We start from the raw sequence: 13,997 nt of genomic DNA, 5'->3' as shown, positions 1-13,997 counted from the left end.
ACTTAAGAGTCAACTAACAATGATAAAAAGTATAGAATTGAAAAAGAAAAAAAGGTAGGCCACTAAAATTCATCGTTCACTCTGTATTATTATTACTCAAACCTTTTGTGGATACTGCACAAGGTGATAAATGGATTTTTATTTTTTTCTAGATTTGTTCTGTAGTTTTTGTAACTAAAATGTTGAGAAGACTGCTCAAAGAAAACTACACTATCCAGACAGCTTTTTTTTGAGCTCTGAACACCCTTAGCCTTCATCTCAGTGTAGTTCTCTGCACATTTTCCAGTACTGCAGTGAGGCCAGGATTCTATCCTTCCTCTCTCAATGGTTCAAAAATAATAAGAAAATCTAGGGGTCAAAGGAAAACAAAATTATTTTGCAGTAAAATTAGGTTGACTAGAAATGTGAATTTAAAAAAGAACTAGAATCTATTTCTGTAGCATACACTGCAGTGGTTGGCTTTCATATATGGTAGAACTCAGCAGACCTTCTGAGTAAAATTTGTAAATTTTATTCCAAAAAATCAGAGTAAAAAAGTTCCTCCAGCCTAGCAGAAAACAAAGATCAAAAAGTTGCCATTGTAGAAGTTTGGACTGATTACTCAAAGAAATAGAGGACTGAGTAGTCAAGGAGACAGTATATACTAATCCTAAGCAGATATAGCTTCCCTCTCTACTTATGCTTTGCAGTGGGTATAGAGCCTCAATCTTGTCCCATATTTCTGGTAAGCAGAAAGGATGTTTATCCATACCTTCATAGACAGAGTGATAATGAAAACATTGCAGTACAATGGAGTTGTTTCAAAATACTGCTTCTTTCAGTATTGGGTGGTGCCTTGATAGACCATAAATATAAATATTCAAGAGAAAGCACTGTCAACAAAGGAATGTCCTATCTTACATCCTGGGAGTGATTTCAAGTAAGCAATTTTATTAATAGGATTCTAGCAGTAGCCTATACAAGGTTTTACCACTGTCTTTAGATGATACCCTGACATCATAAACACAATGTATTTTTAATTATAATTTGCTTTTATCATCCAGGTGTCCCACTTCAGACCAGGGACCTTTCCTCTAGGCACTGTAAAAATTCATTAGAAATGTGTCTGGAGAGATTAAGATGAGTATCTGGCTACATCTTGGCCTTGATTGCAAAAGAGCACACTGTCAAGAATCTTAATAACATATTTACTGATGTTCAATTAGATGCTAGAGAACAAAATTGATTACCGTGCTTAAAAATATTTGCTGCCACCTTACAGCAGTGAAAAGTGTTAGCATCCATCATGTACATGGCAAACCTGTTGGCTGAACATCAGTTCCTGCAATCACCCTCCGTGCCTTGCAGAAGAGCTGCTAAGTGGATCCAGCCCTGCTTCCTCCTTGCCTTCAGTTTTCCAAGTGTACCTGAGCAGCAGGGACAGGCAAGGCTGTGGAAGTCTGAGAATAAAAGCCCTCTGAAAATATGATGCCCTTCCTGTCCATCTTTGGTTAATGGATGCAACGCTTTTTAACCAGTTCTTGCAAGACAAGCTCCACGTTGTCCTGAATAGCCTTCTGCATGTGATCGCGTTTCACATTTTCTGAGCACAAGTGATCTGAATCACAAATGATATCGCAGATGCGATTTAGTCAGGAAACCAGATACTAGAAGTCCCACATACGCATTTGCTATAACCTACACAGGCGTTTGCTTCTTTCCCAGCTGCATCCCTCCAGTGTCCCACTGGGTCAGTTCAGAACCTTTGCGGACCCTCATATTTAACTTCTAAGCTCCCGTCTGCAGTTGAAACTCCTACTAGTTCCTTAGTGTGCAGACATGGATTTAATTACATTTTTACTTCCTTTATTAATGCACGGGACACAGTCATTCACTTCCACTGCAACAGCCTAGTCCTCTTGTGTATCAGCAGCAGCTCCCTGCTCTTGCCTTGTTAGCAGATTTCATCAGTACAGTGGATACATGGGTTGTGTTGTTGGCACAGGGTCATTAATGAAAATATTAAATAATCTTGATCTCTGAGTTATTCCCAGTTGCCTCATCTAGGAAATCATGTCAACAGAGTCTGCTATCAAGTCTCTTTTGCCCCGTGTTTTGTGTGCTTTAGTGTTACAACTGGCCACAATGCTCTCTCTTGCTTATCAATAATTTTCAGCATGGCACTGAACAACTTCTTTACTATTATTAATACATTTGATCTACACGGATAAAAGAGGGGAAGAGAGGTGCAAATGAGAGTCAAAGTACTCTATGTACTCACCTTCATCACCCCTTAGCGTGTTTCCAGCAGTGCCATGGCTATCCTCTTATGCTGTTTCTTTTCCTTTTGGCTTTTCTGAAGGTGGAGGAGAAACCTGTGAAGCAAACTGTTGTTTTCCTTTACTACAGTGGGATTTTTTGGGTTTTTTTGTCTGATATTGGCTTTCTAGCTTTGATTTTGCAATGTTTTTTAAACACACGTGTTGCCATGCATTTATGCTAAAGGTAGCCAGGCCAAAGAAACACGTGCAAGACTTGGAAAGTGGTAGAAAAGTTTTACACAGCATCATAATAATAGGGTTTTTTAAAATTTTGTTCTCTGTCCCTTTCTTTGTAATTCCTAATGTTTTGCTTGCTTTTTGAACACTGCCAAGCAGTGCATTGATGTTTTCAGGGAAGCATTTATTAGAACCTCACAACACTGCTCCAGAGGGGTAGCAGCCAGCTGAGACCCAGCCATTCCTCCCTGTGCATCACAGGGAAGTTATCTACACTGAGGTTCATCTGCTGTTTTGTTGCTCAGTTACTCAGCTTCACAGTGTCTTCCTTCATCCTGTCTTCATGTTCACAGTAATCTCTGCAACTTTTATTCATGCCCCTTCACAGAACATTTCTGAGCATGCTGTACAGTGCTGGTGGAGGTGCTCTGCTATTTGACTCTCATCACGTTCATTTCTGACCTTTGCTTCCTCTCTTTTCATGTGATGTTTGCCCATGTGAGAAGCTGCCTCTTTGCCCATGCAGCTTAACTCCTTCGAGAGCCTCCGATAAAATATGTCAAATGTCTTTTTTTAATTCCTGCTAAGTGTGTCGACAAGATCTCCCCTCTCCATACAGAGGGACTCATGAGGCATCGCTTCCCTTTGCAAAAGCTGCCTGTTTTTTCCCCAATGTCACCCTTACTTACCCATTTGGTCACTAACTTTTTTCTTTAACTAGTTCGCCTGGCTTGGTTATCAGGTCTAATAGTCTGTACTTAACTGTACCTTTCTCTAGAACCATTGCTAAAAATTAGTAACTTGAGCCAGTGAGTTTTCCCACAAACTAAATTTTTTATGCAGTTGATAGTGGTTTACATATATAATCCGCCAGATGGATATTCTTTTCTGATTTCTTCATTTGGATATAATTTCAGGTTTTTAAAGGATGCTTTTTAACTTGTAGCAACCTTAACCAGGTTGTTTAGCTATGTTCACACTCTTTTTAAGACTTTACAGAACCTACAGGATATGATCAGTCCTTGGCTGGACTAGAAGGAAGTATGAAAATCTTGGAGCAGTAAATTGCAGGATTTAGACGCTCTTATGTCTGTGGTCTTCTCAGCTACATGCTAAAGACTCCAAGAATATCCATGTTTCATCACCATCTCTGTGAGTGAGCTTCTCCACAAATCCTTTAGATGGAGGTAAAATGGCAAAAATCTTTGAGTTTTGTTCTGACTTTCTTAATTTCTGGGTGGGAAAACTTGGTCCTTGAATCCAAGCAGAAGAGTAGTCACCTCAAATAGGATTTTAGAAGTAATCAGAGTTTAAAAGGATGAAAAATTGGGACTGTCCATCAAGAACTTGGATGGGAGGAAGCATGGGATAAAATTGGATAAATAGAAAGTAAGAAAAACACTACTAAGCTTCCCTAAGAATGGATTATGGCACACTAGTCAGACATTTACAAAAAAAACCACCAAACCTTACTTTTCTACATCAAGGAAATGGGTTGACCTAATCTGAATTTCAGGAAAACATTTGTTAATATGCTACTTGAAAAAAAAATAAACTAAGGAAGACAGCAATTGCTAAATTAACTCTTAATATGAATAAGAGCTTGCAAAGTCATTTTGAAGGGAAAGTCTCAAACTAGAGAAAAATTCATAGTGGACTTCCTTAAAGAATTATCTCAGATCTTACTAATTATTTTCACTGACTACCTTAACCTAGGAATGATCATCTGAGGGCACAAATTTGGGGTACTGCTTGAATGAAGTGGGGGTGGGATACTGTATAACAAAGGGCATGAAAGTCCTATTGGACTAATGCCAAAATCAACAACAAAAAAAACACCAAACAGATTTTTTTTTGTTTAATTAAAGACAATAATAATGTTACTTAAATTCCAGAAGCAGAGCAGAACAACTGAAATCCTGTAGATTCTTCTTTTAAGAAAAAAATAAATTTTCCTACTTTTAGATGTTATTCAAGAGTATCATACAACTCTTGTACATCCCGTTCCCCCTTCAATTTCATGGGCATCACCTGTAAACTGAAAATTAACCTACAAGATCAATAGAAACAGTATAATGTGACACTAAGTCCATATCCTCTGTTGATCCTGTAAAAATGTTTCAGAATTTGGTTTCTTGCTCCCAGAGCTGTCAAACAAAGCTAGTGCAGAACATTGAGTCAGAAGTACTGTACGGCTTTCGGAAGGCTTACCTGAAATAATACCCTGTGATGTGCCTGAGGTAACCTAATACTAGAGACAACTCTTTCGTGAGCTAAGCTAGCTCACCTGTAACGCCCTGCACCGTATCATGTGCGTGTGCCAGCTCACGTCCATAGTCGTGCAAGGCACAGAGGTTCCCGAACAAATCTGGACATGCCAGGAAATTCAGAGGAAGCCCGTGGCTTGGATGAAATTGATTACACCCTTTTATAAAAAAGTCTTTTGACACCCTTGTAATGTAATACCTTTATGATAGTGCAAAGGTCAAGGTCATAAACTAGGAATGAAGAACTTCTGCTATCAGCACCCATAAAAAAAGGGTAAGTTGGGTGTTTCAGTCAGTCCTCAAGGCTTTTGAGATATTGACAGCAGGTAGCTCTAATACAAAAATAAATAAATAAAAATAAAAATATTAGTTGTTGTGTATCTAGCAGGAATAGAAAGGTATTAATGCCACCATGAAAGACCCTAGCAACACCTCATCTGGAGCAGTGTGCCTGCTTCTAATCCTGCAGATTAAAAGAGATTTATTGGAAATGAAGGTGCAAAGAAAGGCTAGAAGAACAGCAGGGAAAAACACTGTTCTCTATGACAGGTATGGCACAGCTGGGTTGGCTGAACTGAGACTGAGCAGGTTTTGGCAGTAACCTATGAAAGCTCAAGGGGAGACAGACTGGAATGGACTTTATGCCAGGAGAGAGAAATACCCTTTAAACTGAAGTCAAAGACCTTGTAGAATGTGAGAGTTTCAGCTGATCATGATACACATTATCTGAAATCTTTAACCATGCAGAGGAACATAAAATCAGCTGATGATAGGGGTAGCTTCAAGATGGAGTCTGGTGTCTCTGCATGTTAAGTTGAAGAGTATAACATGGCTGCCCGTGACAGAGAGGATCAGGCCCAAACAGCAGAGGAGGTCTTCTCCAGCCCTGCCCAAGTCAAGGACAGAGCAGACTATGAAAGCTCTGATTTTCAAAACATGTATCAGATTTACACATTTGTCACCAGCCAGTTTATCACCACCCGCTATCTTATATTCAATAGTGTTACACAAGAGTGTAAACTAATGCGGAGTGCAATCCTCCTAATTATTACAGTTGGGGAACAAATGGGGCCATGCATATGCAAGTATCTAATTAGTCACGTTGTGATTGCCTGTCTGTGGAAATACCCTGTTTGGCTATGAAATCATACAGCCTGCTTTGGCTTATACAATGATGTGTGTTGCTGTAGCTCTTGCATAAGGAGAATTAGTCCTTCTGTTTTAATAATACTGCACCATTCTGCTCAATTCTGAGCCCTTAATCTTGCATCACAGTGAAACACTGTAGTAGCAACACATAATTGTCTATTTTTCAAATTTTCCATTTTGTAAAATGCTAGTTCCTGACCTCTGCTGAATGTGTAGAGTGGCCTACCTTGACACAATATTAGATTAATATTAACTGAAAAGAGTCCCAGTGTAGCTGTAATAGAAAAAAGAATATGACTTCACCTACCCCTGAATTCCAGGTTTCGGTGTTCTTTTCTTAGAAGAATGTTATCGTCTCACTATGAAATGTGTAGTTTCACAAGTTCTGTTTGTTTTAGACTGAGATGACTTGGCCTTATTAGCTCCTTCTATCCCCTTCGGTTTTGGTGGGGCCCCAAGTGCCTCCTTAGCAGTATTGCAAAAGGAAATCCCCATAAACCACATAAATCCCTCAAAAAGCTGAGGGCAAAACCGAGCTGCTCCGGCAGGCAGCGTCCTCCCCTTGCACCATGCTGCCACGGGTGTCAGTGGCAGCTCTGCAAAGAGACAGAGAACAGCACAGCAGCCTGCAGGTTTTGCTTGCTCTCCATGGCTGAAAGGACACCTGCAATCAGAGTACCTTTCCTATATTTGCTCAATGTTTAAGGGAGTTTATTGCTGGGATTTTCAGGGCACCATCATCACTGTGGCCGTTCTGCAATTTACATATAATGGGCGACGAAACAGAAATGTAGTTTGGAGGATCAGGCATGATACAGGGTCATGTTCTCTCAGGCTGGCAAGATACTAGTCTTCCTGTTCAATTTGTAGGGCTACTGGCTCATTTCTGATTTATCACTACTTAATTTAGATGAGCGTCAGCAATGGACAGTAAAAAAAATATGTTTTGTGGTTTTAAATACCTGGACCCTTTTTCCAGAACATGATAATTCCTTATCTTATTGCTTACATATAGCAATTCAGATTCCTCCCAATTACTAATTAATTTTACAGTTATTTTTACCTCCTTCCCCCTCTCCCAACATACAGAAATGTATATGCTCATGTACATGCACATACGCATACCTCATCGAAATTATTTCAGCATAAGTATGAATACCACGAACCAAAAGTTTGGCATCCCTGCTACTGTGAAAGATGACTGCCACCTATGGGTAAGAGCTCATGTTAACATATTTAGATAAAATTTTAATATTATTCCTTTTAGTTAATTCAATTTGTAATTATCTAGCAGGACAGAGTTTTGATTCATTTGATATACATTTTGTCAATAACAATCACTACTCATCCTCTGAAAGTCGGGTATTGAACCAACTCCCTTAGGAAAGAACATCAGCTTTACGACGAATAAAAAAAATGGGGTACGACGTTCTTATTTTTCTTATTCTGAATAAAGACAACATAGAAGTACTCTAATTCCCCATGCAAAGAAAAAAGACTCGTTGCCACACAGCTAGGTACGGCATATTAGATAATGCTGTATTTAATTACTATAATTTTAAAGTTTAGCCAGCTCAAGGTTTTAATACTTTGCCTGATGCTTTCTTTTACTAAATACATACAAATAGCTTAGCTATGCAGTCCCATGAAAATGTGTATATAATCAGTATGTCATAGTAAGTTTCTTCTCAAAATTTTTCATTTTTCTTAGTAAAATGAAAGCTAAGTGGGGGAAGGGAGGCAGTAGAAAAATGAATGGCTTGATTATGTAAGCCTCGATTTTTCTGATAATCAGTCTATGCAGCATTTACCTAGAAAACTCAAAAGTAAGTAAAGACTGGAAAGCCTAACTTTTTGTATCAAAAATATGTTTTTTTCTGATTCAGCTTTAAGGTACTTACAAGCAAACAGTCCAACAATTCTGTATATCTGACTACCAAAGAGAAAAACGCTCGATTTCGGCTGCTATACTATAGTAAGCTGCATTAAAATGGACATCGGTACCTATTTCTCAGAAATACCACACGTAAAAATAGCTGGAAGTCTAGCAAATTAATGCATGTATTTAGGTTTGGAAAAAAATCATTTTGCTCCAGTAAACAGAAGCTAATTGTAGCCATTATATTTCCCCCTTTCGGTGCCGGGACACAGCATTTCGGAACAAAGAGTGATGGAACTTAACAAAAGGGAAAACTGTATTAAAAAAATAGCAATTAATACTAACTAAGAATAAGTCCAATACTAATTTTTTTAAAAATCTCCCTTTTAAAGTAATCTTAGTCCCAGGCCATCTCATTTTTATTCTACTTTACTAAATATGGTAATTGGCCCATCTAAAAAACCTTTAATCAGTATTACACTAGTGCACCTCATGTATTTTCACTAAATTTTTATGACTAAAACTATGTTACGAACTTACAAAATACTGTAAAAGCGGTCAGTAAATGTCGCTCAAATATCTGAGGTTCACACATCAACATTTCATGCTTGCTTTCTGACAGCATCAGAACCCTTTATAACCTACGTAATTCAGACGCTTGTGGTAAAATCCTTGTGCTTCATAGGCAAAACCATCTTGTAGGTAAAGTAACTGCTCCGCAGAAATGTATTAGTGATGTGTTTTCCTGACATATTTCAAACAGTACAAAAAAAAAAGCATTCTCCAATTTACTTCCTTGCGTCCTCTTTGGCTACTGAATCAAACCCTCAACTGCCCAGTAACGTTTCCCCGTATTTTCAAACCACAGTTTAAACTTAAACCACTTAGTCTCCTTAGATGGGAACTTCATATCAGACAAAAATTACTCCTTATTGTGTTTGATGAATCCAGCTTAAAATAAAATACCAGCACTGCATGAATATCGGCGACAAATTACTTGTTTCTGTAATTCTGCTCTTTCTTATTATATCCGGAGAACAATTTGGTAGGTATACTGTGTTACAGTGTAGACCTCCTCCCACCAACCCACTGCTTGCCAAAGGAATTAAAAAAAAATATCTTCCATGTGTCATAACAAAATCTGAACAGAATATAGTTGAACCTTTCAAAATTATTACAAGTAAGAAAATGGAAATAAACAAATAAGGTAGTACCTCAAATTTATGAGAGCAACAAAAAGATTAAAAAAATTTAGAAATGCAATAGAGGATTGTTAAACTAATAGACGATTGTTAAACTAATAGATCTATCAATGGAATATGAAACCAACCCTCCTTTCCTGGTGACACATCACTGAGTTACTACTTGTATGCTTCTACTCGTATAATGGAGAGTAAAATTTTTCTATATATAGTCAGGATGACAAATTTTGAGATATTTCCTTTTCAATACCTTTAAAACCGAGGCCTTCTTAAAGGACGGGGCACTCAAAAAGATCTACATGAAAATCCAGACAGGTTTCTCCTGATTTTTTGCCACCAATGATCTCTGTGTTTCACAGAGGAAAAAAAAAATTTCACAAGTCAGGCAGTGTTCCTAATTCTCTGAAGAGCTTGCCGTTAATTTTACGGCTTTACAAAAAGACAAGTAAAATTCTGTTTCCTAAGTAAAGAAATAGAGAAGGTTGCACCATGGCTGTAAAAAAAGGATTCTTTCTGTTCTATATAGATGTCTCATCAATTTCACTTGAATGCTGCTTATAACAGAGATTTTAGTTTAAATAATAGTACTTAATGCCTATATGGATTTTTTTTGTTACCTAATAGCTTTGCTAGACTGGTCATGGATTTTTTACTGTGCTACGTATTCTTTCAGTACTTACTTATATGCCTGCATTTTCCAACAGACATTCAAAATATTACTGCATTCTGGTCTATTCCACTGTGTTTTGACACTGAAGTGCATTCAGATACTCATAATATAAAATGCTTATAGACGCACCTAAACAAAAAACCAGACTGCCATGTGATATACTGGAATGAGTGGGACTTTCTTCTGATGGGGGAAAATCTGCTTGTTCATAATAATTGAATTTAAAGCTGGGAAAAGGAGCAACGCACCTGGAATCAACTCACTGTAAATTCCAGAAATGCAAGGAGTTTCACAAAAAGTCTGCAGTTACCTTGTTTTTTAAGTAACCATGCAGAGCTGACAGCTATTAGCAGTAGCGAGGACTTGCATAACGAGGACTGGAAGGAAAGCTTAGTACTATCCATGCTGGAGTGATTTTAAGAGAATGAAGGCACGTATTTCTTTATGATGCATTATGTAACAACACAGAGGGCACTCTGAGGCATTAAAAAAAATACGGAACCCACATTTGATCTTATACTTGTTATTTATCACACAAATATTTAATAGTGCTTATAGCGTAAGGCTTATGAAACACCTAACATAGGAATGTTATCTGATACAAATTAGTTCGAGGTGTTTTAGATGACATATTTTACGTTCTGTACATCTTTAGGAAAATATAATAGGTCCTATAATTCATTTGCTTCAAACTTCTGCAATACATGCAATCTCAGATAAAATAAAATTGTCAAAATCAGTGATAGCTGGACCTTCTGGTTCACATTAGTGCGAAGAGAAAACTGCTGTTGAGCTGACACATTGATAGATTATGAGTTCTGCTGAAGAATAGCTAAAAATGGTGATTCAATCTTGTTGCTACTATATAAGAAGAATAACAGAAGTGGAGATGGTACTCATGATATCATGTCTTTTAGCAAAACCCTAAAGGGTTCTGGTGCATTGAACACATTCTCTTCCTGAGAGCTTCTGGCTCTAAAAAATAACTGTGTAAGAAACTGAAAGTAAATTGGCCTATTAAAAAAACCGGTTCATTGGTGTCCTAAATTTATTTAAACATTAATATAAAGAGCAGATAGTTAAAAGACTATCTTTGGGAGGGAGGTGGGGGGGGTGTCCTCTCTCTCTTTTTTTTTTTTTTTCCTACAGTAGAGATGCTGGTCTTGTAATGACAAAATGGAGAGCTAGGAGGATTATGAAACACAAGTAACATGAAGGGCAAATATGACTGAAAAAGAGGGAAAATACTATTCTAATTATTTAAAACTTAGTTGGGTTAGTGCCTTCACTAACTTAAATCAATACAGTTCCCCTGAAATCAATGAGGTGACACAGATGCATCCAAGACATATCTAGCATTTAAGATAATGCCGATCATCATCTCCTGTTAGGACAGTAAACATAAGCACATGTGTATAATCACTTTTCTAAACATTTCCCTAATCTTTAGATATGCAAAACAGAACTTTTAAAAGAGGCACCTTAAGTACTTCTGCTATTCTACCCCTGGTCCTCCGTTAATCTGAAACTTGCGTTGTCATTTACCCTGAAGCGAAGTTAAGTTTAAACACTGACTTCTGTCCCTCAGTGCTTCATACTTCCCTGTGCTGCTGCATATCACCATGGAAGGCTCAAGATGGAGGGAATAGGGCCTTGGTGGCTTGTGCCTTCCTCCCCCAAACATCACCAAATGCTCCCGGCGCTTACTTCCAATACATCCATGGAGTTCTGCAACAACAGAAGGGAAAACAAGGCTTCACAGTCCTCATCCTTTACTGAGAGGAATAACAGGTAAGGAGAAGGAGGAAACAGAAACACGGGGGAGAACGGGAGGAACGATTTCTTATTAGAGGTTCACCTTTCCTAAAGGAAAAGAAGCCTTGACACAAACTTCATGGCATCACAAAGATGCAGACAGGTAGGCACCTCAGATTTCTGATAACTCAGTGGGTTTGTTTCACGGAAAGATTAAACATTCTTTTAATTTTTTTTTTACTTTTACCAAGGTCTCTCCAGTAAGTATTTGCAGCTTCTCCTGCAATAATTAATGTTTCATGTCGTACAAGAATTTCTTATCTTATTAAAAAAAAAAAGCTCTGCAACAAAACTGTGACTTAAGCTGCATTCTTAATTTGAAGAGGAATGGGGAAGAAAAGTAGCAAGGCATAAAGTTCATCACTCTGCTCTAAAATATAGGGAGAACCAGAAACTGATATTAAATAAAAAAAAATGTCTCAAGCCTGTTCTGTGTTTTGCCTACAATTTTTGCACATGCATTTGCCTTTCGAATATGCAGGCCGACATCTTTAGGATATTCAGGCAACGTATTAACACATTGTGGATACGGGAAAGAAACAAGTCAGAAATATTTGGAGGGTGTGAAGCAATAAACAGTAACCAAGCAGAAATGTTTTACGCAACACTATTACGGCTTGACAGCAAAGTAGATTTATGCATTCTCCTTTCAAGCCTGTAAGCTTGGTAACAAGTGAAATGGGTTAAATTTTCTGAGTTTGGAATGCAATTGATTTATGTTTGTTCCACGATGCTACGCAGCTCTTAAATGTACGAGCTCTTGCGGCTGAAAGTCTGCTTTTAGGACAGGCCCTGCAGTGACAGGCTGCGGCATGGCAGGGAGAGACCCAGGTAATTCTGGCGGGGCAGCGGCTGGCGATGCAGGACCCAGCAGGTATCCAGCCATCCAGCCAGCCCGCCTTACGTAAGGACTTCATTTTCGTTAGGCTACATCTCGCCGCGCGAGGCACAGGAGAAGAGGCTATTCCACCTCCCGGTGCAGCCCAGTCCCCTGTGCCAGGCCCAACATCCGCATCCTCGCATTTTTTAATTTATTTTTTTTTTCCTCCTTTCCGAACAGCACATCTACACAGTGGCGTTTACCTATTCGCTCGCGCCGCGGCTGCCATGCAACCTATGTGGGCGCCCGGTTGGCACAGCCCACGTTCACCGGAGCGATGCCGAAGAGGAAACCCCCGGTCCCTCTCCGGGCGAGGGGCGCGCTGCGGGCCGGCTCCGGGCGGGCAGCTCTCCCTCCTCGGCGGCGGCGGCGGCGGCGGGAATGCTCCGCTCTGCGGCCAGCGGCGGGCAGCGTCCATTGCAGCTCGGCGGGTCCGAGTCCGGAGTCCGAGGGCTCCGGCAGCCAGCAGGGGCACCCGGCCCCCACTCCCCTAAACACCGCTGGCCAGGTGCGTTTATTTCTCATCCCGTCCGCTTCCCACAAATCCACCGTCTGCGGCCGCCGAGCCCCGGCAGCAGCCCGGCCAGCCCACGAGGCACCACCGATCGCGCTCCCCTCTCTCTCTCTCTCTCTTTTCCAGCTCTCCCCGAGGAGGAAGGAGCACGGCGGGGCCGCTCGTCCCGTATTTCACCGCCCCGGAGACGCCGCCACCGGAGCGATTAAAACAAAGCGGAGAACCGCCACTTTCCACACTCTTCGCGCACCGAGTAACGCGGCTGGCTACGGGAGCTCGCCTAGCAGGGACGAAAAACAAGGGGGGGGGGGTAAAGGAGGAGAGCCCACCCTCCACCCCAGCAGCCCCCCGGCTGATGCCCGCGCCCGGCGCACCCCAGCGCTGCCCGGCGCACCTGACAGCCCGCCGCGCCGCGCTGTATTTCCCTCCCTTAGCGACAGGGGAGGGGCGCGCCGGCCGCGGCGCCGCCATTGGCGGAGGGGAGCGGCGCGGCGCCGCCATTGGCTGCGGCGGCGGCCAATGGTGCGCGCTGTATCCGGGAAGCAGGAGGCTGCGGAGCTATTTAAATCCTGCCCGGTGATGTCAGCGCGGGCTCGCGGGGGGGCTCGGGCGGCGGGGCGGGCGCGCCTGTCAGCCCGCGTTAGGCGCAGCGCGGGAGCGGGAGTGGCCCGGCACCTGCCTTACGGGACCCCGCAGCGCCCTCCTCCCCTTCCCCGCGAACTTGTCCCGGTGGCGGTCCTGGAAGGTGCGGGTTAATTTCGAGGTGTTGGCGAGGGGCGCGCTGGGAGCGCCCGCCAGTTGTGCGAGCGGAGCGCTGAGCCTGCTCTCGCAGAGAAGGCGAAAGGGCAGCTCTCTGCGTTAAAAACACTTCTGCGGCTGTTCAGGGGGAGAGATACCTCCGCTGTTCTTTATTGGCACCCAGTGCCTTCCCATAGGCTCGGTGATGTTGCCCCTCAATTCAGGGAGGGCACTGAGTTGCTGGAACGAGTCCAGAGAAGGGCAATGGAGCTGGTGAAGAGTCTGGAACACCGGTCTTATGAGGAGCAGCTAAGGGAGCTGGGGATGTTCAGCCTGGAGAAGAGAAGGCTCAGGGGCGACCTTATCACTCTCTACAACACCCTGAAAGGAGGTTGTAGCCAGGTGG

At 41.4% G+C, this 13,997-nt stretch overlaps 1 protein-coding gene across 1 annotated transcript; it reads left to right on the top strand.

The window, feature by feature from the left end:
• Positions 1-11,238: 11,238 nt before the first annotated feature.
• Positions 11,239-13,609, top strand: LOC116784050 (serine/arginine repetitive matrix protein 1-like). The gene is made up of 3 exons (XM_032682229.1): positions 11,239-11,435; positions 12,520-12,847; positions 12,980-13,609. The coding sequence occupies exons 1-3, from the start codon at positions 11,281-11,283 to the stop codon at positions 13,607-13,609; spliced, it is 1,113 nt and encodes a 370-aa protein (XP_032538120.1). The 5' UTR covers positions 11,239-11,280.
• Positions 13,610-13,997: the final 388 nt, after the last annotated feature.

The sequence above is a fragment of the Chiroxiphia lanceolata genome, chromosome 3, assembly GCF_009829145.1.
Source record: "Chiroxiphia lanceolata isolate bChiLan1 chromosome 3, bChiLan1.pri, whole genome shotgun sequence".
NCBI classification, from domain to species: Eukaryota; Metazoa; Chordata; class Aves; order Passeriformes; family Pipridae; genus Chiroxiphia; species Chiroxiphia lanceolata.
This window is presented reverse-complemented; position numbering and strand designations above follow the sequence as displayed.